Source organism: Rutilus rutilus (genome assembly GCF_951802725.1).
Source record: "Rutilus rutilus genome assembly, chromosome: 17".
Classification (NCBI taxonomy): domain Eukaryota; kingdom Metazoa; phylum Chordata; class Actinopteri; order Cypriniformes; family Leuciscidae; genus Rutilus; species Rutilus rutilus.
Window position 1 is genome coordinate 16,529,711 of NC_140230.1, and position 27,363 is coordinate 16,557,073.

The 27,363-nt window shown below is 36.9% G+C and overlaps 1 protein-coding gene across 3 annotated transcripts; it reads left to right on the forward strand.

Annotated features, from left to right (window-relative positions):
- On the forward strand, positions 1 to 27,363 carry ttyh1 (tweety family member 1). Of its 3 annotated transcripts, none has more exons than XM_084435569.1 (15): positions 1 to 764; positions 4,668 to 4,836; positions 9,411 to 9,640; positions 12,490 to 12,601; positions 15,149 to 15,489; positions 17,020 to 17,115; positions 17,368 to 17,440; positions 19,028 to 19,103; positions 20,347 to 20,402; positions 21,014 to 21,106; positions 21,211 to 21,303; positions 21,405 to 21,544; positions 23,320 to 23,487; positions 25,597 to 25,675; positions 26,687 to 27,363. In XM_084435569.1, exons 2-15 carry the CDS (start codon positions 4,702 to 4,704, stop codon positions 26,768 to 26,770), a joined length of 1,776 nt encoding a protein of 591 aa, XP_084291695.1. In that variant the 5' UTR covers positions 1 to 764; positions 4,668 to 4,701; the 3' UTR covers positions 26,771 to 27,363. The 3 variants fall into 3 exon arrangements, with proteins under 3 accessions (XP_084291695.1, XP_084291697.1, XP_084291696.1); XM_084435571.1 differs by having other exon boundaries at positions 23,320 to 23,380; XM_084435570.1 differs by lacking the exon at positions 25,597 to 25,675.

Sequence of the window (27,363 nt, forward strand, 5' to 3'; positions counted from 1 at the left end):
ACTCACACACACACACAGAGAGAGAGAGAGAGCGAGAGAGAGAGAGAGCCAAGTTCAGTCCTGATCATTGGGACCCTCAGGACCACACCGTTTTTTTTTTTGTCATTCACTTACTTAAATTAGACTCTATTGAGTTTTAAAATGGCACAATTAAAATAAATACACCATTTCCCATCCAAAATATTTAGCCAGTTTTTGAATAGCCATAGTTAGCTAGTATTTAAAGCGAACACACTGAATGGATTTCATTTGCCCTGGATGTTATGGATTTGCTACTTCTGCAGACTGAACATTTATTTTCTGTGGAAACGACATCGACGACATAGTTGTGGATTGTTTGAACGCGAATTCTGACTGAGAACAATTAATTTCTGAAGTTTTTTTTAATGACTCTGGGCGTCTTTTCGCGCGACTGTGGACGGTGATTCAAGTTCTCAGCGGGTTTCAAATAAAGAGAGTGGAACCGACGGATAGGCGTCGGGATTTGAAGGATTCATCCCTCTCTCTTAAAACATCCCTCAGGGATTCTCGCCTCGATCTCTCTCTCAAGACCTGTTTCCCATCTATCAGCGAACACAAAGACTGGGCGCACACTGGAACTGAAAATACATAGTTTTCTCTTGAAGCCCAATACAACAGATCTCATCACTCAGGATGCAACCCGTTTTAACGGTCAGCTGTCTCAGTAATAGCATCTAATCGCAAAGTAAATCACACGAGCGTGAGAGACGTGGAAGCACCACATTAGGCTGCTGCAAATTAAGGTGGGCAACCCTTTTTAAATGTGCGATATAAAATTGTATAGCCTGCTGTGCGGTTCAGTTGCCTTGTCAATTGGTCTGTGCGAAAATGTATGACAGTTCATTTATTATGCGAGTCCATTCAAACAAAAGATTCATGTAATGTGTCTTGGCGCCCTGACAAAGCGCTAGCGTGGTTGAATATGATTGCCATAAACAAGTAAAGTCAGAGAGAGATCGATTGGTCCAGTCTCGCACCGGGTCAACTCACATAAGTGCAATCAATCAGTTCTGGCCTATTTTTTGTCTGGTCATTTTGAAGGTTTCATCAATATCTATTTGATTAGGATCAGTTCTGTTGTGTGTGGATTGTTGTATATTTACATATACCTTCATAATAGGGTCCTTTAGTTATTGACACTAAACACAAGTGGATACAAACACAAACAATGGCCTCCAGTGACCTTTATGAAGTTCCTTTGGACCCTCCTTTGGGCCATCTATCCGTTCTGAGCCACAGCAGCACTAAAAGATGTCCAGTAAAGCAGAAAAAGAATGATCAGATGTGTATAAAACACATGATTAAGTAATCATTTCAACAGAGGACAATAATAGCGTTTTTAAATGTTAATGGTGTGTGACAAACTATATCATACCCTCATCATTGGCCTTTTATTGGACAATTATTTCAGATTTATTGCTTTCGAGAGATATTCCAGGCTTTGGATATTCATGGAGTTATAAGTAATTAAAATGCTTTTATTTATTTATTAATAGCATAGTTCAGTCTTAGTGACCAATGATCAGTTCGTTCATTCTTTATTAAATCAGACTACTGAATTAACGACACTGGCAAAAATATTCTGGGAGGTGCATATATTTAGAATTTTGAAACTCTACTGTTATTAAAATGTTTTGGAAAAATGTTTCAAGGACATGGTACCATTTTTAGGATACACATATGTATCATTGTCATACTCACTATGTTAAAATTTCATTTTTTATGGTTTATTGCTCATGAAATATCATAGGCTAGAGCTAAGCCAAAAATGAACGCTTCCTCATAGTATCATGAAATGGCAATTCCAACAAATCGAATTACTTTTCAGTGAGCTTAAAATAGCTTGCTTTGGATGACAAACCATCATAATTAATCCTGGAAACCATTTTTGTTTTTTATTTAGCATACTTCTGTTGTGGTTAATTACAGTGAAGCTAAAGAAAGGACGATTGATGTTAAGCAATATTCAATCCAGAATAGAAAAGAATGAAAAAGAAGATGGACAATGTTTTGTCCCTCTATTGTTCTGCACAAAATTGTTCTTCCTTGCTCCATTTCCAAACTCACATTATTTTCCTTGCGTTATGCAATGCGAACCATCCTTATAACAAGCTGACAGAATGCATCATGTTCAGATGTGCTAGCGTTCCAGTCTGAGTCACAGTCTGCATGTTTAACCGTTCCATAACACCGTTTCACTTTAATTTGGCTTTTGTTCACATATGCATTCGAGAAGAGGACACTTGTGATAATGTGTACCAACCATATACCACAATTCACCAGCTTATTGTCTTGACCCACTGCATGCTGGTAGTCTTCTCTAAGAGTAAATCAATAGGCCTAGCCTACAGACATCATTATGAACAAAAACACATCAGACACTATCGTTAGGGATATTTGTGATGGAGCCTGCAGTTTCTTGTTAATTTATTGATGTGAGATGTGAACTGTTTTGGTGGGATTAAGTGTTCAGATATGACAGACATACATTTGACAGACATGGTTTCTGTTAACCAAAAGATCTAGACAACTGGGGCAGGGTCAGCTGTTTGTCCAATCAATGCAGGACAGGGGGTGAATTTGGTAGACCTGGTAGACACTATGTCATAGTGATGTAGAAATGCATAAAACCTAGCCAGGTCATTTGAATTTTACAAATTCAAGTTATGAAGTTATTGGAATGTATCCCATGCATGTATTCCATAAATCAATAAAGGACTTGGTCTATGATGAGTTATTACTGAAAATCTAGATGAAGTCATCTTGTTTTATCATGAGATCGTAATTTAAATACAATGTAAAAATGACCCTGATGATATCATAATGATTTTTCCCATCTTGAGAACAAGATTTCAAAATATGAGCCTCATAATTATTGTGTATGTCTGATGAATGGTGTAGCACCCACTCACCCCCCTCCAAAACCCCATAATGATGTTTCAAATGTATCAAGATCTAACAGTTGCTCAAGTATCCTCTTAGAAACCTCTTCTCTTAACATTGATGATCTAATCACTTAATCCATGTTGTTTCCCAGTGGACCTCTGTACTGGTAATGAAAACATTTGTGTGTGTGTCTATCCTTAACCTACTTTCAACCTATTCCTTGTTTCCCCTGTTATTTCCGCATGTTATTCCCTTTTCCTCTTTGCTACATTCTCCTCCTTCTTGTTCTGGTTTGTTCAGAGACTTCTAAATGATTTTTCCTCTTTTATTCCCCACATCAAAAGATAAAAATCAAGTAAATAAATCAAATCACTTTATAGTCATTCAACCTGGTGAAAACCTGTGGTCATAATATATATAATGTACAGAATTAGTCACCATGAAATCAAAATTGAACATTTTTATTGTTTATGGGATATTACAGTTTATTAAAAATAACCCCTCGTAATCTTTAATCAAATTAACTTCACCCTCTTGCAGCGACATCTCTTCTCTGATGATGTGTTTGCTGGCGTGACCTGTCACTCACATGACATCACTGCAATAGCAAACCACAACCATCCAATGAACCATCCAATTTTTTTTGTTTGAGAAGCCACTTCACTCATAAATGTCACGCAACTTCTATTTCATGCCGACTTTAATAGTATATGTATATGCAATACACAAATTTACAAAATGTTCGTCTAAAAATAAATCAGAATATAATATAGTATAATATAGAAATGAATTTCACATTTCAATAAATATTAAATATTATTAAATTATTTTTCTTTAAAAAAATAATAAATGTATATTTTTATAATAGTTTTTTTTTTATATATAATTTTTATAGTGGATATATTTCATAATCTAGGTTTAGGACATTTATGAGACTTTAAATGTAATCTATACATAAAAGTATCAAAATAAATGATGATGTGTAAATAGTTTTTGAGGTAGTTTCAATGTGACTTTCATATATATAAATATATATATAGGTAAAAAAGCTGAAATCTGTTTTTAATACAAAAAAAAACTTTTAAGTGATGTATGATATAGCTGGCTCACAGTCCAATCTTGGTGTTTTCTCTTAAAGGTGCAGTAAGCGATTTCTAAGAAACAAACACACTCCTCCCATTTTTGCTCCGCCCCCAAAATGCACAAACACACAATGCAAAATAATGTTACTCAAAAAATTAAGCAAAGATTACGAACAAACGACAAGGAAGAACAAAAAAACATTGTACACAAGAATATATACATTACAAGCAAGAGTTTGTTGTTTATTCACTAGCAGCACACCAGCTCCAGACCAACAATGATACTCAAAACTGTCCTGTTACTATAGTTAACATTACAATAACAGCAAAGTTATGTGAAACATATACTCAATATTACTAAGCGGCCTTCCCGTATAGTTTATTCCAGCGCTGGAAAGTTTTTCTAATATTAATGCGGATCCTAAAGCTCTTGCCTGATCATAACCCTTCTTTTTCCAGTGATTTCTGTTGTAATGTCTCTCAGCCATCTTGCTTTCTACAGTCTTTCTTCAAATCTCCTTCTCGCTCACTCTCTCTCCTCCCCCAACATGAGTGTATACGCCCCCTACTGATTGGCTACAAGCTTGTTGTGGTTCTCGTACCAATACACTTTTAACAGCGTTTCTCAGAAATCACTTACTGCACCTTTAATAATCACATGTTTCTCAACCATTACAGACATTTGAGAAAACAGAGGTGATTTACTGCATTCATGGCGGCCATAGCAACTGTCCCCAACTACACCCCATCGGTATGGGTACGGTTATGCCATGCCATTCCTCGCCTGGACTTGACCCTGCAGACCCGAGACAGCGTGTTCACTCCAGACAGCTGGGAGTACCAGCAGGTAACCCTCTCTCTCTCAAGCACACTCAATTCTCCTCTGCCCTTTCCTTATTTCTCACTCTCAGAAACAATTTTCACATCTGACAGCTGGCGGTAGGCTTGAAGAGACACATATATTTTTGTCTCGCTCTTTATTTTCTCTCCTTTGTTTGCACCCTGTCATTTTGTCTAAGTTATATCACATATATGCAATATGTAAGGAATAATTGACGATGGGCCGTTGAATTATTAGAATAATAATGCACACCTGAGGTGGTAATGTATTATTTTTCAATAATTCAACGGCCCGGAGTCAATTATTCCGCTTACACTACGGTAACCGCACATCAAAACATTGTTCAAATGATGTATTTCAAGACATTTGTCAGGTTTTTGTCCTTAAAATGCTCTTGTGTGTGGGACTAATTTCTTACGCGTTGCTAAAACGTCATTTTAGAGCTAGTGACGGAGACTTGAGCCATTGATAGCAGGCTAATGCAGTTATTAATGCAGTTAATAACATATATATATATATATATATATATATATATAGAGAGAGAGAGAGAGAGAGAGAGAGAGATTAAGCGTTTGTGAATTACCTGGGTCTGGTGCGTCTCTCAACAGTGTTCGGCAGCAGCGTCTCTACTAACAGGGAAACTGTAAGTATCAACCTCACTAGTGAGAAATTAATGTAGCTTTTAAGTTGTCAAACTATCTTACTGATAAAATCATCAGAGCAGCGCTGACAACACGTTTCTCTGCGGGTGTGTATCCATACTCTATGTGTGTGCGTTTGAGTGGGAGAGAGAGCTGAAGAAAGAGAGTAGCCTATGTGCTTTCCGTACATAATCAAATGTAATTTTGTGGCAAAAAACATGGACATAATTTGTCATTTTTATCCTATTGTTTACTATATTTATTTGCTTGGTCAGTGTCATTGTGGGTTTTGGTTCTTTTGCTGTTGTAGGCTGTAAGGACTTTTAAAATAGCCTAAATGAAATCATTTGGCGAGGTGATATGGAACTGTAATGCCGTCAAGACCTGCCTGGAACTACTTTAGCCGTGCTTTTCCTTGAAAATAATTGCAGAAATGTCTTAGTTCGTGCTGTCAGAAATATTTACACATTGACTCGCATGACATGCTCTCTCTCCAGCACTCTTACACTCTAACACACTCTCAGAGAGATTAAACTGGAGTGTCATAGTCAAAACCATTAAAAGCATTTTTCTGTCTGCAGTTTAAAGATGAATTGACTCAAAATTGTATCTCAAATGATCTAATGTCACTCGCTAAAGAACCATAGACTTGCAGTATCAGAGACTAAAAGCATGATGGACTGATGTAAAAATGAAAACTCCATTATGACAGAGATCCTGTGTATCCTGTGAGAAAAAGTGTATGTTTCCACATCACTTACATTTTTATAAAAGATATGACTATATATATCCGACACATTAGAAAAGGAACCATGAAGCAGTGACTGTGACTTAAATGAGGATGTGTACATTCCATTTTGGCTGAGAAAATATTAAATATGTAAAAAACTAATAAATATGTAGGTTTTTTTTTTATGTACCATTAGTTTCGGTTCTCAAATTTGAATCCAAGTCCGTGATTCAGCCATTCCAGACAGACATTAGTCTATGGAAGTACTTTCTCAATAACATGCATACTTTATATGTAGGTTACCATTATCTTTACATCAGTTGGTGGTGACAAGTAACTTTATGATTGAGTCACTGATTAATTTATTCAACAGATTCATTCAACCACACTGATTAATTCCAGAACAAAAAAAATGTGACAGTCTATATGAATGATTCATTGAATCATTCACTTAACCGAATTATTCAGCATTCAGGAATGAAACACAACTAGTGTGTGTTGTGCTGTGGCTTCGTTTGGAACTTTTCTTTGTTGACAGAGCAAAAAGCATAGAAAGTAAATGGCAATATTGTGCCTACAAGTTACTAATTATTAATATCTGTTTATTGAACTCTTGTATAAAAGCCGCCTCCTTGTTGCTTAAGTAACTTCTCAAAAACATTCTAAACTATCGCTGTTAGTTCTAACGTGACATGTGAACTTAAAGGCAGTGGCACACTATGTAAGATTTTTGGATCAAAATATCCCAAAACCACTTGAACAATGTTATATATTTTGTTGATTTGTGTACTTACATTATCCCAAATGAATGTTTAAATCCAGAGAAATAAGCAGTTTTAACCAGGACACGGATCGTGTCCGTGGGTCACCTATCAATGACATCATACCCGCGTTACCCTCGTTTTGTTTTGTAGAAACCATAGAAACACCAAAGACGCTTTAATATATTATGTGTTTTAATAGACAGGTGAGCAACTGTTTGGATACATTCATCGACAGAAAACGAATCATTGTTATACAGCTCAGCGCAGTTAGTCTTTTTGTTTAAATCTCATTTTCTTGATTTACCGCAAGTACCATATTTACCATGCCTAATATCGATCTAGCTCACTGCAGTGTGCAACAAGCGTCTCATTTAGTAGCCGCCGAGCGAAGTAGCATTATAAAAACTTTCATCACACTCAAATGTTTATAATATGATAAAACATTGCTGCGTTACCCCATATACGCATGACCGGAAGAAGCGGAAGCGGTCTACGGCATAGAAAAAGCTCCACTGCTCTCGAGCCGTGTGTCATGCTTGTCTCTCTTTAGCAATCACTCCAGCGGCCTCGTTCCGCTCCAACGGCTTTCGTAACGTTAATAAATCTTTAATACATTACCGGTCATCCATGAAAATGATTTGTGCCTGAGTCCCGTCGTATTCTCCACAAGCTGTAGAGGTGAAGACAACAACTCCCATGATTCCGTGAAATCAATGCGTCATCAAGCTACCTTTTTTTTTTTTAAATTAATGACCTCTAGTGGCGAAAAATTACATGGTGTGCCTTTAACTAGCAAATATAAGTTTTAGACAAATCTGAGACACATTTTGATAGCCTATATATATGTAAATATATATGTGCATTAAGAGATTAAATAGGAACAAAATTGATGCATGCTGTTTGATGCTTTTGCTTGAGTGTGTAATCTTTTCTGTTAAAATGATACTTTCTCCTCCCCTAATCTAAGTATTCAGATTTGCAAAGTTATGTCACACAGAAATTGTAGGTCGACTGCCCACAAAAAGTGCAAACACTTGTTGATTATAAGTAAAATATTAGTAATTTACAAATCGATTACATCATTTGCAGTGCTTTATGGTAGCGGGCGATCAATGCAGACACCCATTTGTTTGTTGCAATTCTATGATTGGTGGATATTTCTCTGCAGCATCATGGGTAATGTATTTCTTCACCAGGAATTCCACTGTGAAACAATAAGATAAAATAATACGAACCAATGACTCTAACAGTAGAATATATCATTGATAAACAGCCTCAGAGTTCATGGTTGATCTGTCTTTTCAGGCTAGTGGTGACATTATCGATGCAGAAACTAAACAGCTACAGTGAGATTGCTCTTAGGAAAAGAAATAGCTTCACCACAAATGGATAAAGGTGGAAGAGACAAAGCTAGATTATGCTTGATGCCTGAATGGATTTACAGGATAAGATGCAGATGATAAGAGACAGATGTGCTTGAAAATAACGGACAGTGAGAGAGCAAGAGAGATGGCTGAGAGGAGAAATGAAAGAGAGAAATACTTTTGGGTAATAGTGGGAATTGCGAAGAGAGGAGAAATCAATGAAGAGGAGAGAGAGCAGGAGATAAAAAAAACAAGAGAGAGAATCAGAGGGAAAAGCAGTGAATGTATTTAAGTAGGTCACAGATTATTAATAGAGATCCAGTGGCGTGGATAAAAAGAAAGAAAGGGGGAGAACAGTAAGGGATGAGTGAGCGGAAGCATGGAGAGAAACCATGGGGAAAGGAGAAGGGGATCATGGGGAGAACGTGAGGAAGATGGATTGGGACCAGATTGCAGATGTATAATATATGTAACCTGAATGGACAATGTGTGTATGAATCTGACTGACTTTAATTATACCTCCCCTTTCTCTCTCTTTGAGTGGAGCATCCATGCTGTATTAGCCAATAAGATTAAAGAGACATCCTCCATTTTATGTCACACTGGTTTCACTATAGTACATGCATGTGCTTTAAAGGTATGCAGCTATGCAGTATGTAGGCCTGTATTCTGCAATTTGATGTTTTCACCAAAGTAAGATTTACTTTTAATTTAAACAATTCGTACTCAGAAATTGCTAGTAAATTTCACAAATAATTTTGAAGAAAAAAGTCAAATAACACATTGTTTTAAACACGACATTTTGAAGTGGAAAGACTGAAATAGTATTTTCTTGTAAAACGTAAACCATATTTTTTACGGTGTAACTTTATATAAAATCTTTAAGTAATTCATTTTTTGACAAGTCTTAAATGAGTTTAATGATGATCAGATTCAAGACTTGATTCACAATCTACTGCTCTTTGTTTCTTAGACCAAAGACATCATCTAAATGTCATGCGCTAAACCAGCTAGTACTTAGTAAATTAATACGTAAAAAGTATTTTCTTCCTACTCTTTTTTCCATCTTCTCTTTTCACAGACTCTCCTGGTCCTCTCCAGCTTCTCCGCCATTGCTCTCGTCCTCTCGTTGCTTGTCGTTCTCTCCTTCCTCATCCACTATTGCTGCTGCCATCGTGGTGAGGGGGGCAGGGATGCAGAGGAAGAGGAGGAAGACGATGATGCCAGCGGTGTCCATGGATACGGTGGCAAAAAAGGGCGGGGCATTTGCTGTGTCACATGGGTATCAGTTGCAGCCGTCACATTGTGTTGGTAATACCTGTTAATGACAGTAATTTTAATATGCCAGTGATTAGGCTAGTGTCTTTTGAGGATATTTTTTTAATTCAAAAGTCAAAATTCTAAATTTGAAGTTCTATTTTATATTTTGCCCTTGTGGCACCATAATCATAGCCTGGAAATCCAGACCTAAATCTAAAAGATTAATGGTCTGGCGTCGACTAATGAATATCGCCCAGCTCGAGGGGCGGCACCAAGCATGCGTTTGAAAATCTCACTGCATGCAATTGGATAACACTACGACCAATCACAACAATAAACCCCATACGCTTAGCTACCAGCGGAGCTAACTGGTGGATTAGACTCTTACCGTATCCGGTCGGCAAAACAGCAAAAACGCCCTTCTTGCAAAGGAACGATTCGAGCGCCGTCTTCTGTTCCTGTTTTAGATAAAAAGCCAAGTCTAACTTGTTCAGTGTAACGTAGTTTAGAGCTTTATTTATCCCTGTGGGGATGATAATGACTTCGATGTCACAGCGCTGTCGTCATCTGTTTAGCTCGGCTCTGGCCCGCCTATAATAGATAACCCGATGTGATTGGTGCAGCTCAGATCGAGGGGCATATTTAATGAGCATCATTATTCGACACCAGAGTAACTCGCTGAGCAAATTCAACTTGTGCTCTCGCGAGAACTCTGGATTACCAGTGTACCATAATCATGCAATACAAAAAATGATATCTATATTGTTTGCGTAAAAGTGCGGTTACACTAGACTTTAGACACACATGCAAATATGGAGAATGGAAACACAAGCACATACAAAGTTAAATGTTTCTCGCGTACCAGAATACCATTGAAAAGTTTGGTGGACTGCAATATTTGTTCCATATAAAGGGGGTCGCACAACGGACGCGCAGCTCGGCGCCGCGCCGCGCAGCGCCACGTCTTTTAAATTCGAACACATTATTCTCTATGAGAGTACACACACCGGCGGCGCCTTTCGGCGTCTGTCCGCGGCGCCCAGCAACGGCTCAGGGCCGTGTTCAAAATCCTGCCGCGCCACAGAGCGTCATTTACATCGTTTCATATTAAATTTACATTTATGTGTCTCAAATCGTAGTTAATGTATATACGGACTTCACCCTGTGCTGCAATATACATTTAGTTTTATATTTATTTACAGAAATCAGAAAATTGCTGATGTTATCGGATTTTCAGGTGAGAGTTGTCCTAGACGTGGCGCGGCGCTGAGCTGCGCGTCCGGTGTGCGACCCCCTTAAGTCTATAAAGTCTGCTATATATATATATATATATATATATATATATATATGCTCCTCCAGAATTTCTGTGTGTATTGTGTTATATTTTTGATGCGCAACAACAGGACTTTGATGACATCATCTGTGTCTTGTTTATGACTACTTCAGCGATCAAGCAATTTGCATCATTTAAAGATTAGATGACATTTAGCACCTGACATCATCTATTCAGTCCCTGTGGGAAAGTACTGATGAGTGAAAAAGAGAAATGTTCCCCACTGTATTTAACTTGCGCCATGTTGTGCTTTCACTCATCAGAGTGCAGAAACAGTAAACTGTTCAGGGCTTCTATTATTAGCAACTGCCTTTATCTGTATAAGCGAAATAGTTTTCCCTCCCCCATTTCTAGGCTTGCATTAGATAAAGAGATCATGATTTCTTCTAAGCTCATTCATATGCACAATTGCAAAGGATGGTTGTTTTCCTTCAATTATACAGAAACATCCCATTTAACATATTTATGAATATGAAACCCAATGTTTTTTCAAGCCTCATTGATCTGAACCATCAGCATGATATATTAATGCTGTTTATGTCACACATAAAATGCTTGTGTAAATTATCATTGTTTCTATAAGAGTTGGTTTGGTTTGCTCTGTGCGTGACTTCATGATGCAAACGTTCTGATGTGGCACGTGTTCCGCCCCCATGACATCACCCCCTTCCCATCCATGTTGACCTCTTTTTCTGAGGGATTCAAAAGCTACATGCTGATTTACTGCGAGGACTGCATATAGGCATACAAACACCTTTACTGCTCGCATCGCAATATTAATTATAGTTTAAAACACATAAACACACTCTTTAGCTTTCTTTGGCTTAATCTGGGTCAAACAGCGAGAGATTGGGCTGTGCTATTTTTGGCAGGTTTGAAAGGATTGGACAAGCATCTGGTCTAAGCATTAATCTGAATATTTGAATGTGAAATAGATATGTAAATGAGTGGATTTTCAGTGTTGATGGTTTAGATTCCCGTACTCTTTTTTTTTTTAGTTTGTTTGCATGAAAACCATTTAATATGTACACTATCATTCAAATGTTTAGTTTTTTTTTGTTTTTTAAGAATTGGCAAGGATGTATTAATTTTATCTTATGTATTTAATTAAATCTATAAGATTTCATACTCAAATAACTTTTTAACTTTCTTGAAATGTATCAAAAATATATTTAAAAAAGCATTTTAGAATGATTTCTGAAGGATCATGTGACACTGAAGACTGGAGTAAAAGCTGCTGAAAATTCAGCTTTGCATCACAGGAATAAATTACATTTTAAAATATATTCACATAGAAAACAGTTATTTAAATTGTAATAATATTTTACAAAATGTCCTGTATTATTGATCAGATAAATGCAGCCTTAGTGAGCATTAGACTTCTTTCAAAAACATTTAAAAATCGTACCAAACCCATATTTTTGCAGGGTAGCTAGATTAAACATGTCTCATTTGGTTTTCTCTTTCTCACTTTCAATTCTCTACTTATGCTGTCTTTCCTCCCTCTCACTTTCTCCTTCTTTGTCTCCTCTCCTTGTTTCCTTGTTCATATTTCTGCTTTTTGTAGTGTTGCCATAGGCATTGGTTTCTACGGCAACAGTGAGGCGAACGATGGGATGTATCAGTTGACCTCATCCTTGCTCACTGCCAATTACACGCTGGCTTCCATCGATCTTCTGGTGAGAACAGAGATGCACACACACACGCTCATACATACACAAAAGCTTATTCCATCCATCTCCTTTTGAAGCGCCAGGGGACCAAAAGAAATACAGGATGTTCAGCAAACACACTCCATGATTTTATTACACTGTGATTGCCGAACAGGGGAATTCAGATGAGTCTTATCTGTTTTGAATGTGTGTGTGTGTGTGAGAGAGGGAGAGAGTGTTTGAATGCATTTGTGTGAGATAAAATCCTCTCTGGGTATTGATTTGGCTGGTTGCTCAAATGGTCAATCGATGAATGTGTGTCAATCTGATTAATGACCTGCTTTACTTCTACTGTACTTTTATAAGACCCTCTCCATTCATTCCCACTTTTTCCCACTCCATTCCATTGTCCTCTATATTCCACACATATTTTCCTCTACTGTTTTCGTGGTAACACTTTACAATACGGTTCCATTTGTTAGCTACATAAACAAAAACAAAAACACTTGTAAAGCATTTAGTAATCTTAGTTAATGTTAATTTCAACATTTACTATACATCATTAAAATAAAATGTTGTGATAATATGGGCCTAAGCTTACATGAACTAACAATGAACAGTTAATAACATTAAAGGCCCAATGAAATCAAATTTGATTTTGAATTTGAATTTTATAATGGAATATTGCAGTATTTATTATAAATTCATGTGCCGTCGTAATCTTTAATCAAAAAAACTTCCCCTCCCTCTTGCAGCGACATCTCTTCTCTTCTCTGATGACGTCACTCACATGACATCACAGCAACAGAAAACCACAACAATCCAACGATCCAATCAAATCCCGACGAACAAAATCAAGTCCCGCCCTATATTTTTTCTTGTTCGAAAAGCCGGTTTACTTGTACATGCGTCACAATAAGACTATCACAACTTTTGTTTCATGCCGACTTCAACAAAGGTTAATAAATACTGTAACTGTATTGCTCATTGTTAAAGTGATAGTTCACCCAAAAATGGTAATTCTGTCATTAATTGCTGACCTCCATGTTGTATTCCAAACCCATAAGACTTTTGTTCATCTTCGGAACACAAATGAAGATATTTTTATTCAAATCTGAGCGATTTCTGTCCCTCCATTGACAGCTACGCTACTACCACTTTGATGCTTCAAAAAGTTCATAAAGAGATTGCAAAACTAATCCATATGAATTGAGCGGTTTAGTCCACATTTTCTGAAGAGACACGATCGCTTTATATGATGAACAGATTGAATTTAGGATTTTATTCACATTTAAATATTCATGAACTCACACATCAGTTGAGATAAACGGAAGCTCAAGCATGTTCGCTTGACGTGCGAGAATACAATGAGGTTCATTCCCGTGTTACTCAGCACGTTTGAGCTTCCTCAAGAACCAATGAGGTTCATTCTCGTGTTACTCAGCACGTTTGAGCTTCCTCAAGAACCAATGAGGCTCATTCCCGTGTTACTCAGCACGTTTGAGCTTCCTCAAGAACCAATGAGGTTCATTCTCGTGTTACTCAGCACATTTGAGCTTCCTCAAGAACCAATGAGGTTCATTCCCGTGTTACTCAGCACGTTTGAGCTTCCTCAAGAACCAATGAGGTTCATTCTCGTGTTACTCAGCACGTTTGAGCTTCCTCAAGAACCAATGAGGCTCATTCCCGTGTTACTCAGCACGTTTGAGCTTCCTCAAGAACCAATGAGGTTCATTCTCGTGTTACTCAGCACGTTTGAGCTTCCTCAAGAACCAATGAGGCTCATTCCCGTGTTACTCAGCACGTTTGAGCTTCCTCAAGAACCAATGAGGTTCATTCTCGTGTTACTCAGCACGTTTGAGCTTCCTCAAGAACCAATGAGGCTCATTCCCGTGTTACTCAGCACGTTTGAGCTTCCTCAAGAACCAATGAGGCTCATTCCCGTGTTACTCAGCACGTTTGAGCTTCCTCAAGAACCAATGAGGCTCATTCCCGTGTTACTCAGCACTTTTGAGCTTCCGCAGCAACCAATGAGGTTTGTTTTCGCGCTTCAAGCAGGTTTGGTTGAACCTCTGTTTATGTTCGCTGATCAATGTTTATATGTGAAAAAAGGCCTAAATTCAATCTGTTCATCATATAAAGCAGTTGACTCTTCAGAAAATTTGGAATTAACCGCTAATCCAATTCATGTGGATTATTTTTTTACGACCTCTTTATAAACTATGAACTTTGAAGTATCAAAATGGTAGTTGCATTGCTGTCAATGGAGGGACAGTAAGCTCTCAGATTTCATCAAAAAGATCTTCATTTGTGTTCCGAAGATGAATGAAAGTCTTATGGGGTGAGTAACATGAGGGTGAGTAAATGATGACATAATTTTTGGGTGAACTAACCCTTTAATGTTAGTTAATGCATGAACTAATGTCAACTAATGGGACCTTATTGTAAAGTGTTACCATTTTCTTTTGTATTTAAGCTAGTATGTTCATACATCAGATCTGGGTACAAATGCATTGGGTTCATGCCATTCAAAGTGAAATATTTCATTATAATCTTCTCCTCTTGAATGTCCAGGTTTCAGACACCGTGGCCGGGCTGCAGCAGTCTGTCTCAGGACCCTTGACCTCTTTGGAGGATGTGTTTGGAGGACATAAGCCGGCGCTCGTGCCCACACGCTCCTGCAGGCGTCTTTCAGAGCGGGTCGTGTCTATCCTCTCCAACCTGACTCTGGGAAGAGGTCTGATTCCCATCGGAGATGGATTTTACAGGGCGAATGGAAGTGAAAGCATAGTAGGAGCACTTACCCCAGCCCCACCTTCTGTAGCCACCACTCTCAGTCCATCCGCCAACAGCATTCCTGCGCCCTTCTCCCCAGGCTGGGCAGCCAACACTCTCATGGTGAATGAAGACTATAGGTGAGGAGATGTCAAAAGCAGATTTGTCCAGATTTGTGTGTTCAGTGTTGATAGATGTTGATCTTTAGTTGATAAAAATATATCGTAAAACAATATGCTCAAAAAGGCCATATTCTATGCCTTGAAGAATTTTATTCTTAGTCAAGATTTTTGAAGCTTAAACTGTCACGGTCCATAAAAGTTATTTATTGTAAAAGAGCAAAGAAAATCTTTTTTGTCCATAATACAATCCTTTGAAACTGATTAAAATATTGAAGTGGAAGAATGATCCTCTGACCCGTGCTGTTCAAAAGTTTGGGCTCAGTAAGTGTTTTTGAAAGAAGTCTCACCAAGGTTGCATTTATTTGATCAAAATACAGTAAAAACAGTAATAATGTGAGATATTATTAATGTTTATTAATTATTAATGTTTTCTATTTTCTTGTAAAATGTAATTTATTCATGTGAAGCTCAAAAAAAGTAATATTGTGAAATATACTTACAATAACAGTTTTCTATATTAATATATTATAAAATGTGAATTTCTGTGAATTTTCATCATCTTTACACCAGTTTTCAGTGTCACATGATCCTTCAGAAATCATTCTAATATGATGATTTGCTGTTCAAGAAACATTTCTTATCATTATCAATGTTGAAAACAGCTAGATATTTTTGTGAAAACCATAGAGTTCAAAGTTCAAACGAACAGGATTTATTTGAAACATAAATATGTTTTTTAACATCATAAAAGTATTTCCTGTCACTTTTGGTCAGTTTAATGCATCCTTGCTAAATAAAAAAATGTAATAAAATAACTTACTGACCCCAAACTTTGAAACAGGATGTGTGTGTATATACAGTACAGTGCAAAAGTCTTAGGCATGGTTAACCCATCTTGGAGACGTTCCCGCAGTTCTTCTGGATTTAGTCTGTCTCAGCTTTTTCTGTTTCTTCATGTAATCACAGACGGACTCGATGATGGTGAGATCAGATCATCCTGGCTGTTGTCAGATTCCTAGTGCATACAGGAATCTCACTGGATTATTACAATTAATGGCAAAAAGAATGTTTGGAAATGTAAACTGATATTTCCTACTGACACACTACAGCAAAATATATAAATAACTGACTTAAAAACTTTTTTGGGGACATTTTTGGGGTGGGGATATTAACATGCCTAAGACTTTTGCACAGTACTGTATATATATATATATATGTATGTATATATATATATATATATATATATATATTGTGTGTGCATTGTAAAAAATAAATAAAAAATCAGAATCACATCAGTATATAGCAGAGCTGAATATGACAACATTTGAGGAATAAATAAATGATAAGAAAATAAATAGTGGCAAATTCATTTGGTTTCTAGTGTTATTATTATTATTTTATTTATTTGTATTATTATTTTTATTTTTTCAGTTTATTTGCCATTGGCAGGTGTTGCTAAAATGTGTGTGTAGGTTTTGAGATTTCACTGTCTGAAAAGCACTGTATTGAAGATGTTCTGAAAATGTCTGTTCTGTGTTTGTTGTTTAGGTGGCTGTCGTACGTGCTGCTGCTTTTACTGGATCTGGTGGTGTGTTTCTTTATTCTTCTGGGTTTAGCCAAACAGGCCCGCTGGCTACTTATTCTGTGAGTTACACTCATTTCTGAACTGCTTTAAGTGAGTGTCTGGTAGATTTGATATGCACACAGCATTCCTGTATAATGTTAAAAGAACATAAACATTCATAGTAATGTTTTATTATGTATATTATGTTTCTGAATTTCCTAAGATAGAAAATGCGTACAGAAAAAGTGTAGTTTTATTTTTGCGTACTGACACCCACTCAGCCACAGAGAGGCAGATGGTGAAAATGTGTGTGTGTGTGCGTGCATTTGCAGGATGACAGTGCTGGCCTGGTTGGCTCTGTTTCTGAGTTGGGGTTCTCTCGGCCTGGAGACGGCCACAGTGGTGGTGAGTATTCAAGCAACGTCTAGCCCGAAAGAAAAACAACAGCTCTCCGCAAGCGGACATCCAGCACAGAATACCGCCATCTGTGTGTGAATGAGTGTGTGTCAGCTCGCTTTGCAGAGGCATTTGTGTCCAGCCAAAGCTCTGTGAATGTGACTTTAAGTTTTCAAAGGTCAAACCAGCCAAGATGCAGTCACTTATTGTCTGCTTATGAAAGAGGAAGAGAGGAATAGAGTGTGTTTGTGCGTGTTTTATAATGAAAACGGTTTTCCACTCTGGGAACTCAGCAGTCATGGCACAATCCCAAAAAGGGAGGAAAATAGGGCAGAGATTAAAGCTTCAATGTGTGTGAATCTGAGTGTCTGTGTTTCTAAAAAAAAAAAAAAAAAGGGAAACATGGATGCTGTGTTGAAGATGAGCATAAGAGATCTTAAAAGCAATAGGAAAAGAAAAAGAAGCGAGTGAGAGAGTGAGTGTGCTGAGAGGAATACAGCATTAATGGTCAGCTGGACTTCAAAAATATATGAAAATATAAATGTAAAATTACAAATGTAAATACTCTGTTCAAACCGGTAAGTAAGGGAAGTTTAGGGAAGAAATTTCTATTTTTATTCAGCAAAAAGGCAATATGTTACAAAATATTTCTATTTTCACAAAAATATTAACTTTGATAATAAGAAATGTTTCTTGAGCCCCAAAACAGACAATTAGAATGATTTCTGAAGGATCATAGGACACTGAAGACTGGAGTAATGATGTTGACAATTCAGCTTTGATCACAGGAATAAATTACATTAATAAAAAAGAATTAATAAAAATTCACAATATTATTATTATTATATAAATGCAGCCTTGGTGAGCATAAGATACTTCTTTTAAAATCTAAAACTAAAAAGTTCACCAAGCTTAGATATTTGAAGGGTAGTGTATATATGAAGGATAAATATGATGGGTCACCAGTAAGAACCTCAACCAAAATCTTTAATGGCCATACCGATGATGAGAAAGAAAGAAAGAAAGAAAGAAAGAAAGAAAGAAAGAAAGAAAGAAAGAAAGAAAGAAAGAAAGAAAGAAAGAAAGAAAGAAAGAAAGAAAGAAAGAAAGAAAGAAAAGTGACAGGACGAGATGGCAGTTGCTGGCCTTCAAAACAAGAGTTTCATTGTCCAGTTCCAGCCAACAGGAACAATCGCCTAGTGCTTCCCCTTTATACACACACACATTCTCAGTTTTCCTGTCCTCTCTCCAGCGCTCACTCTCTCTCTTTCTCCTGACCCTCTTTAGTCCTCTTGTGAATCTCTTGGTAATATGAGTGCTATTCACTTTGATTAATTAAAGTGTGTGTTAAAGAGACATACAGTGCAGAGCGGACAAGAGGAAAGATCTGAAAACTGGTTGAGGGATGAGAAAAAAGATGAGGATTTAGGGGCAGTTTGCATATGTGTCAGTGAATACTGTAGATCAATAGCAGTCTGAGCAGTGGGACGAGTGAGACTGAGGGAAGTATGTCACTTGGTCACTGTGCCACACTGTTAACATCTTTCTTCTGTATTTGCTTTTGCTCAATTCCCTTTCTTGCTCTTTCTCTCTCAGGCCCTGAGTGATTTTTGCTTTGACCCAAACACATTTGTGCTTAACTCCACTCACTTCAACTCTAGGACAAGCACAGGTGCTGTAAAGCTCTTTCATACGCAATTGCTCTGTTTCAAAACTTATTGAGTTGCCTACATTGGCAGCATCGTAGGGCATCAGTTACAGTCCCAACGTGAAGGCTGTTCAAAAAGGCACAATCTGTGTCATAAGCAAATTTTCAACTGAATTATGGCTAAAAAAAAGGTCCAAAGGTCCAAATTCTGTAGGTTGACGTGACAAATCCTTGTGACCAACTTGAACCCATTGCAAAATCCGTGTGGAGAAATGGTTCTCCTTCATGGGAAAATGACTGGATTCGTTAAACAACAGTAAATGTAAACATATTTTTAGCTGCCTACTAAAATATCTGTCAAGCGTTTCTGTCTAGTTAACGTTGACAGAGAAAACAGTCAAAACGCAGAAAAGTGGAATGCAAAATTGTTAAAATTCATCAAACAACGGTAAATGTAAACTCTGCATGCTAAAATATCTCTGTCAAGCGTGTTTGTCTAGTTCATGTTGACCAAGCGGCAACCATCCGGTCTCTCTCTTGAATCCAACACGGTAGTGACTTAAACTGCAATTCATCGATTGGCCTCTAGAGGCTCCAAAAGAGAGTCAATCCCATATACCCCCCATGTTAAAATGCCCAACTTTGCAGCAGAAAAAAATATGTTTACAGCCTGGTACAAAAAGTGGTTTTGGTCTATATAGCTCATTTTGCCCTTCATGACAACTGTGAAGGGGGTGAATTTTTTTACAACTCATCCGTTTAAATTATATTAAGCCTTAAAGTTCTGCATAATTAAGGGCGTGGCCACTTGAGTGACAGGTGGATTGCCGCTGATGTCACTACTAGCCGTTTATCTGCTGTCTGTTAGCTGTCACGTCACCTCAGCTAATCCCGCCTCTTTGGCCATTTTCGGTTATCCAGGAGTGACGAACATTGACGCAGCCAAGATGGCGATGGCCGGCTCCGCCCACTTTGGGCTTCAAAAATGCTCTTCAGAAGCCTATGGGTAACGTCACAGATACTACATCCATATTTTTTTACAGTCCGTGATGTCATAGAAAACAATGGAAAAGCAGCACAGTGGAATGCAAAAATGCTTCTGTGTGAACGGCCACTTGGAAGGCAGCTGCATATGTAGGCAGAGAGGCAACTCACTAAGTTTTGGAACAGAGCTACCTGTCCATCTGCCCTCATCTCTGACGCACACACAGTCTTACCCACGCCTTGTATCTTTTTATTTTCCTCGCTCTCTCTTTTCTCTAAATAGAAATCCTGGATTATTACCTAACCTGCAGCAGGAAAATGAGCAGCCCGTTTCAACAGGTGCGCAATCTTGTTACATGGCAGTGATGTCATAGAGATTACTAAAGCAGCAAAAAATGTAATGTTGATGATATCACGAGGCAGAATTCCCCAAGTATAAAGAATTATAATGATGTCACAAAGCACAGATTAAGATTAAAAAGCAATGCCATTTATGTCACGGTGGGGATGAACAGAATAAAGAGGATTATGACATTGTAATCAAGATTTTGTAATCAAGACCTAGACTGACAGTGTATTTAGAGGGACTGATGAATGAAGAAAGGAATTTGATGTCATAAATTAAATTATAAGGACAGTGAAATAACAATATTGATGTGAAAACGAAAGGCCAGTGTAATAGAACTGCTGCTCTAGTGAAAAGAAAATGATTTCTGAGTTACTGTAATGAATATTACCTTTAATATAGTCCATAAATGATACAATTGTTTTATAGCCATTGGAAATTATTATATTGCTTCATAAATCTATTTAAAGTATGTTCTCTCTCATAAAGAGGCTGAAATGGATGTGGTGTGAATCATGCCTTCAGCATTAAAAAAACAGTTACAGGTTTTAGCCTGTGAAATTCTGTTAAATCAGTGAAATTCTGTTTGTTGAACGGGCATAAGATACTGACCCAGTCCCAGAGAGCGCTATCCAGCATCCACTCTCACCTTTCCAGTCTGGAGAGAGACGCCCTCCCACGGTTCCCAAAGGCAGAGGTATGTTAACACTGCTTTCAAACTGACAGGAAAGATCAATAGCAGCCGTACAGTTAAGTGGATCACAACACACTGCTTAGCTTCGGTGTTATTTTCCCTTGTAGAAGTCACTCAGGGAGGTACAGCAGATCCTCAACACCACTGAGGGAAACTTCCACCAGCTGGTGGCACTTCTCAACTGTCGAGGGCTGAACAAGGTAAACATGGCATCCTGTTTTCACCTCAGCCTGACTGCAAGTGAGAAACTATTAAAACAAACTGTCTCAATCTCCTCCCTGTTTTCATGTCGCTCTCTCAGGATTATGTTGACTCTCTGAAAGGCCTGTGCTATGATGGGATGGAGGGCTTGCTCTATCTTTCCCTGTACTCGTTTCTCTCCGCTTTGGCGTTCACAGCTATTCTTTGCTCCCTCCCTGGAGCCTGGAGGAGTTTCCACAGGTTAGGTGAACTTCATCGCTCCACCCCATCTATCATCCCATCTGCTGTTATTTTCAGAAATGGCATTTCCGATTATATTATATATAAGTTAAGATGGATGAGCTACATAAAACAAGTAGTGTTGCACTTGAAGTAAATATTAGTTTATACAGCCTATATCATATGGTAATATATATATATTTACATTTTTTAATTGTTATTAATTTGATTATAGACGTTATTTCTAGAAAGCGTGTAATAAATCAAGAAACAGAAAACTGCTTAAAATGCTTAATTTTTCTTAAAATTTCATAACATATATTTGTCATAACATATCATAACTATGTGAAATGTTTACATAAAAAAATTACATTCATTTCCCAGTATCTTGTATATAATGAAGCTTGTTTCTGCCACTGAGTAAAAAATAAAAAAGGTAATTGCAATTGCGAGAAAAAAAGTCAGAATTCACAATTAATTACTTCTTTTTTTATATATATTCAGTGGCGAAAACAAGCTTCCATAGGTATATGCACCTTTTGCTTTAATTCAGGGATTCCCAAACAATTTTTTTTTTTTTAAGCCAAATATTTACATGGGATGAGATTTAAGTTAATATTTCAATAATTTACACATTTGCATGTTCATGGTTCTCTTATGTCAGTTAACGGTCACATGACATCCAGGTAAACAAATAAAATATTGCATCTTTTTTAGTGTTTTTTTTTTTAAATAAAAATGATTTATTTACTTTAATTTTACATTTACATGATTTAATTAATTATTTGCTTCATCAACTCACAAACCCCAGTTTGGAAAACCCTGCTTTAATGCATGTCCCTAATTTTTGATCATTACGTTTCTTTGTTTTACATTTTTCAAAAACATTTAGTGTAGTTTCAGTTTTAATTAGATTAGATTGAATACCAGATTTCCATTGTGGTCTTAGACTTTTTGCAGCCCACTGTGTTCATGAATGCAGAAAGGGCTTGATGAGAATGAGAAAGCACATTTTTTATACAGAAAAAATGTGCAAACAAAAAATCTTTCAGAATAACCCAAGACTGAGGAATGCATAGTCTATGTCGATGTATGTGTAATGTGAATATAGAGATTAATGCTCGCCAGGAATCTGAAAAACTAAACAAAACAAATGACATGATTCCATCATCCTCAACTGCAAATGCAGCCGAACGTTAATGGAGGTCCAGTATGGTTTGACTTAAATGGGCCTGTGGTAACAGAATAAACACTGACAACTGCTCTTATCAGCAATGCACAGATGAGAGAAATAAGATCTCAACTTAAGGGCATTAGTGCTTAAATGCACTTCACTCCTTTTATCTGGATATGGTATGGTATTAATGTCGCTATTACCATTAGTTCAGAAAGCTCAGTCACTTACTATTGATTCAGCCTGACTTGGTACACTCCCTCGAAGTGCCTGATGTTGGAAAATCAAATTGTTTAAAGTAACAGAGGTGACTGCAGTTCTTAATAGCAGTAAAATTGTGTTCAGAGCACAAACTCCGTTTGCACAGACAGTAGATGGCAGATGCATAGATTACTGAAATGGCGAAGAGGAGCGGGACAGATTAAAGGATTACCTTCTAGACTGGGATTATTTTATTTCATGGCAATACCAACATGTATGTAGTTAAGAGAGATTTTTCAGTAAATGTCTTTAAAGCCTTTGTTTTTTAAAAATGCATACATAACATAAAGCATATACTTATTTCATGATGTTTTTTCCCCACTTTTTTTTATGTTTCCATAATTCATACTGGGTGGCATAGTGATTCAGAGGAATACGAGGACTCCGACAGCGAAAGCGAGGACCCCTTCACTTCTCATCAGGCACGTAGACCGACGGCCACGGGCTCCCAGCGAGGGGCCTTGCCCCCCTTCTATAGTTACCAGGGGGCCGGCTGGACTCCCCCCTTTTCTAGCGCGCCTCCGTTACCGTGAGTAACACATGCACAGACACACAGACAGACAGACAGAATGACCCTACCCATAAACCAGCACAAGGTTGTGTACATCACTCACACATAGCTCAACAGCAGAACCTCAATTTTTCTCCTTAATCATTTTACTTAAGTATCTGGAGTACTAGGAGTGCCACTCACAAATTAAATGAAGGAATCAAATGTCAGTTTACTAATTAAAAATAAAAAAGTTTTCAATTTATATATAAAATGTAGTTAAATGTAACAATAAAACAATAAAATTAATAACTATTCATACTGACAATTAAATGGACATATTTAAACCTATGTAATTCATTTAAGTTTGAAATGTTAGCTAAATGTAATGAACTAAAATAATACTTCAATAGCTTGCAATTAGAAAAAAATTACATTTTCTAAATGCTTTTCTTTATCCATTTTTCAAAGTTTAAATCATAATAATTTTCTAGCAATTAAAAAGTATTTAACATTTGTCACTACACTACCATTGTATTATATTCAGCAAGGATGCAATAATTAGAAAAGAAATGTATAATGTAAATGATAAATGTTTTTAGATTTCTATTTCATATAAACACTTTTCTTCTGTTCTGTTCCATTCATCAAAGTCGTGAAAAAACTCCTGGCCTCCACAAACATTTCAACATTGATAATAATAAGAAATGTTTCTTGAGAACTAAATCAGCATATAATAATTTCTGAATGACGATTCATCTCTATTAGGACGATTTTAAGTGCCCTTGTCAGACACTATTGGTGTGAAAGTACGCAAAAGTGACACAACACATTATTTTCCATAAAAAGTTACTAAGTAGGGAGCAATGCAATATTGTAATGCATTACTTTTAAAAGTAACTTTCCCTAACACTGATCATGTGACACTGAAGACTGGAGTAATGGTGCTGAAAATTCAGCTTTGCATCACGGGAATAAATTACATTTGAAAATGTATTAAAATAAGAAACACTTAATTTAAATTAAACTGTTTTTTATTGTATTATTGATTACTAGACTTGGTAAGCATAACAGACTTACCGATCCCAAACTTTCGAATGGTGCATTTTTAAACCTGTATATTTATTAGTCCATTTTGTACATTTTTATTTTTGAATTCTTAAATTGATTATTTTTAAGTGGCACTTCTAGTCTTCCATATTTGTCTAGGCATTAGAAACTCACATATTCTAGTTCCTTGCTTTAGCAGCTATGCATCTAGGTTGTGTATGAATGACCTTTGCACTATAAAATATACATATATACAGGCATACGTGCATACAAATATAGAAAGTGTTATGCAGGCAGACAAACACATAAAGCTCCAGTCACACACAGACAGGTAGACAGGTAGGTGTTAGATGGAGCGCACAGACAGACAGACAAACACAAACACATGCACACACACAGACAGACACACAGACAGGTGTATATGTCACAGTCCAGCCAAAAAAAACAGACATGAGTCCAGAGGTCTGTCTGTCTGTGTGTCTGTCTATCGGTCTGTCCGTCATTGCAAGACAGACTTAGATCCACCAATCAGAGACGATCCACAATATAGGTAAAGTCCCGCCCCCTCTGATATTTCTGTCCGCTGTCAAAAATCATGCTGTCCAAAATACATCGCTCTTTTCAGATCTATGGCAATCTGCCTTGCAGTTTCTCTCTCCCTGCTTTATTACATCCCCTGTTTCTCTCTCTTTCAATGATTCTGTTTGTAAAGATCATGTGCTATTTTCATAACATTAGATCTGACGCGAACACTTTTTCTCACTTCATTCACATTTCCATATGCTTTAAAATGAAATAAATCCAAATTCTATATACTAAATTCATATTTATATATATTTCACATTCACGTCTCCTTTTAAATATCCTTCTCTGTCCTCTTAGATTCTAAAGGTTCTTAAAAGTGAAAATGTCACATCTCTCTAACTCTCTTCCACCTTTTCTCTTCCTGTTTCCACCCTGGATCCCGGCTCTCGTCCTTCCCTGCTCTGTGTCCCGTACTGTGGCATGTCATTCTTCCGTCTCTTTGCTGTCCGCTTCCTTTCCTCTCCATTGTCCTTTACCTTGTTCCTCTCTGCACCTCTCTCTTTCTCTATGCAGGACTCCAAACGTTTCCTCCAATGGCAACCCTGGTTATGAGAACCTGCCTTTGAGTGACAGGCAGTCCCCACCCCCCTCTGTGAGTTCCCTTGTCTTTGTGACATCACTGCAATCTGTGGCATTCTCATGATTCTCATGAACAGACTGACGGACAGATCAGACCGAATGACCATTCGCTAAGCCCCGCCTCAAAACGTTACTGACCAATCGCCATCTGTCCACATTATCAGACAAGCTTTGCTCTTTTTTTAATATAATCCTATAAAAGTCCTGCGTGTTTTGAGGAACATGTACACTACCATTCAAAAGTTCGGGGTTGGTAAGATATTTGAAAGTTTTTGAAAGAAGTCTCTTATGCTCACCAAAGCTGCATTTATTTAATCAACAATACAGTAAAACTGTAATAATGTGAAATATATTATTATATATTTATTATATAAAATATATATATTCACATAATAAAGTGTAATTTATTTTCAGAATCTTCAGTGTCACATGATCCTTCAGAAATCATTCTAATATACTGATTTACTGCTCAAGAAACATTTCTCATTATTATCAGTGTTGAAAACTGTGGAAACCAATATAATTTTTTTCAAGAGTCTTTGAAGAGAAAGTTGAAATAGAAATATTTTGTAACATTATAAATGTCTTTAATGTCACTTTTAATCATTTAAATGCATCCCTGCTGAATAAAAGTATTAACTCTTTTAAAACCTGTTTTATTCTAGCCGGAAATTTCCGTCAAAGGCGGGGAGAGAGTTAATAATCTTACTGACCCCAAACTTTTGAACAGTAAAGTGTTTCTGAACAGTATTGTTTAAACATAATTTAATAGTTTACAGAAAAACATTTTCATTGTCGTACTGAAATAATTTTTTAGTAAACAAAAATGTGCTGTTTAGAGAAGCTTGGCTGAGTTTGCAACATTGTGAAAAAATTGTGAACAAATGTGAACAAACAACTGTAGGATAAATAGGATATTAATTCATTAATGAATATTCACTTTTCTTTCCTTTTTTTTTTTTTTTGTTGTGCTCCTTCTCTCGTGGATCTGGCTCCTCTTCCATGCGGTTCTCTGAAAGTACAGTACTCTCCCAGCATGCTGACCGGCTACGGCGCCAGTCAATCACACCCCAACCCCTCCCATTCAAGAAACCTGTACTCGCACTAATTATTTTTCTGTATAGTAGAAAAAGAAAGATATATAGCAAGGTTTAGTTTTCATATGGATGGACACTTTATGAGACGAGAGACTAATTTAAAACTCTAGATGTTAAATATCTGTGTGTAACGTCAGTACCATTGAGTCTTTTGGGTGTAACAAACTTACAAAGTGAGTGACAGATAAAGCCATCCGCTTCATTTAGTCGTACGACCCTGTCACTTCCTCTCCCTCTAGTGTCATGCTGTACATATAGCTGGTGGAAACAAGATGGTATTGACGTTACAGTAGTGGTCTATTTTTAAATGTATAACCACTTTATTTTGGAGTTTTTATATTGTTATATGTAGTCACAGATGCATAGTGGCGATGGCACAATTTCTTTGTATGATTATGCAGTTTTCTCTTCACCTTTCTTTCTTTTTTTTTTACTATTTGACAGGACCCTATTTTATAAGTGGAAATTCTGTATTACCTTGTATACCCTCTGATACTATATAATTATTTATTTATATGATATAAATATATGAATATATATTCACTGTATAAACGTTTGATTGTTAATGCATTTTGATGATCAAAAAAAAAAAAAAAAAAAAGAA

Bases quoted from the DNA above. Each gene is read 5' to 3' on its own strand.
- ttyh1 (XM_084435569.1), top strand. From the start codon at position 4,702: ATGGCGGCCATAGCAACTGTCCCCAACTACACCCCATCGGTATGGGTA. The intron at 17,116-17,367 runs GTGAGTTACACT...GTGCATTTGCAG, and splicing joins GCCCGCTGGCTACTTATTCT to GATGACAGTGCTGGCCTGGT. The intron at 21,545-23,319 runs GTTAGGTGAACT...TGGGTGGCATAG, and splicing joins GCCTGGAGGAGTTTCCACAG to TGATTCAGAGGAATACGAGG.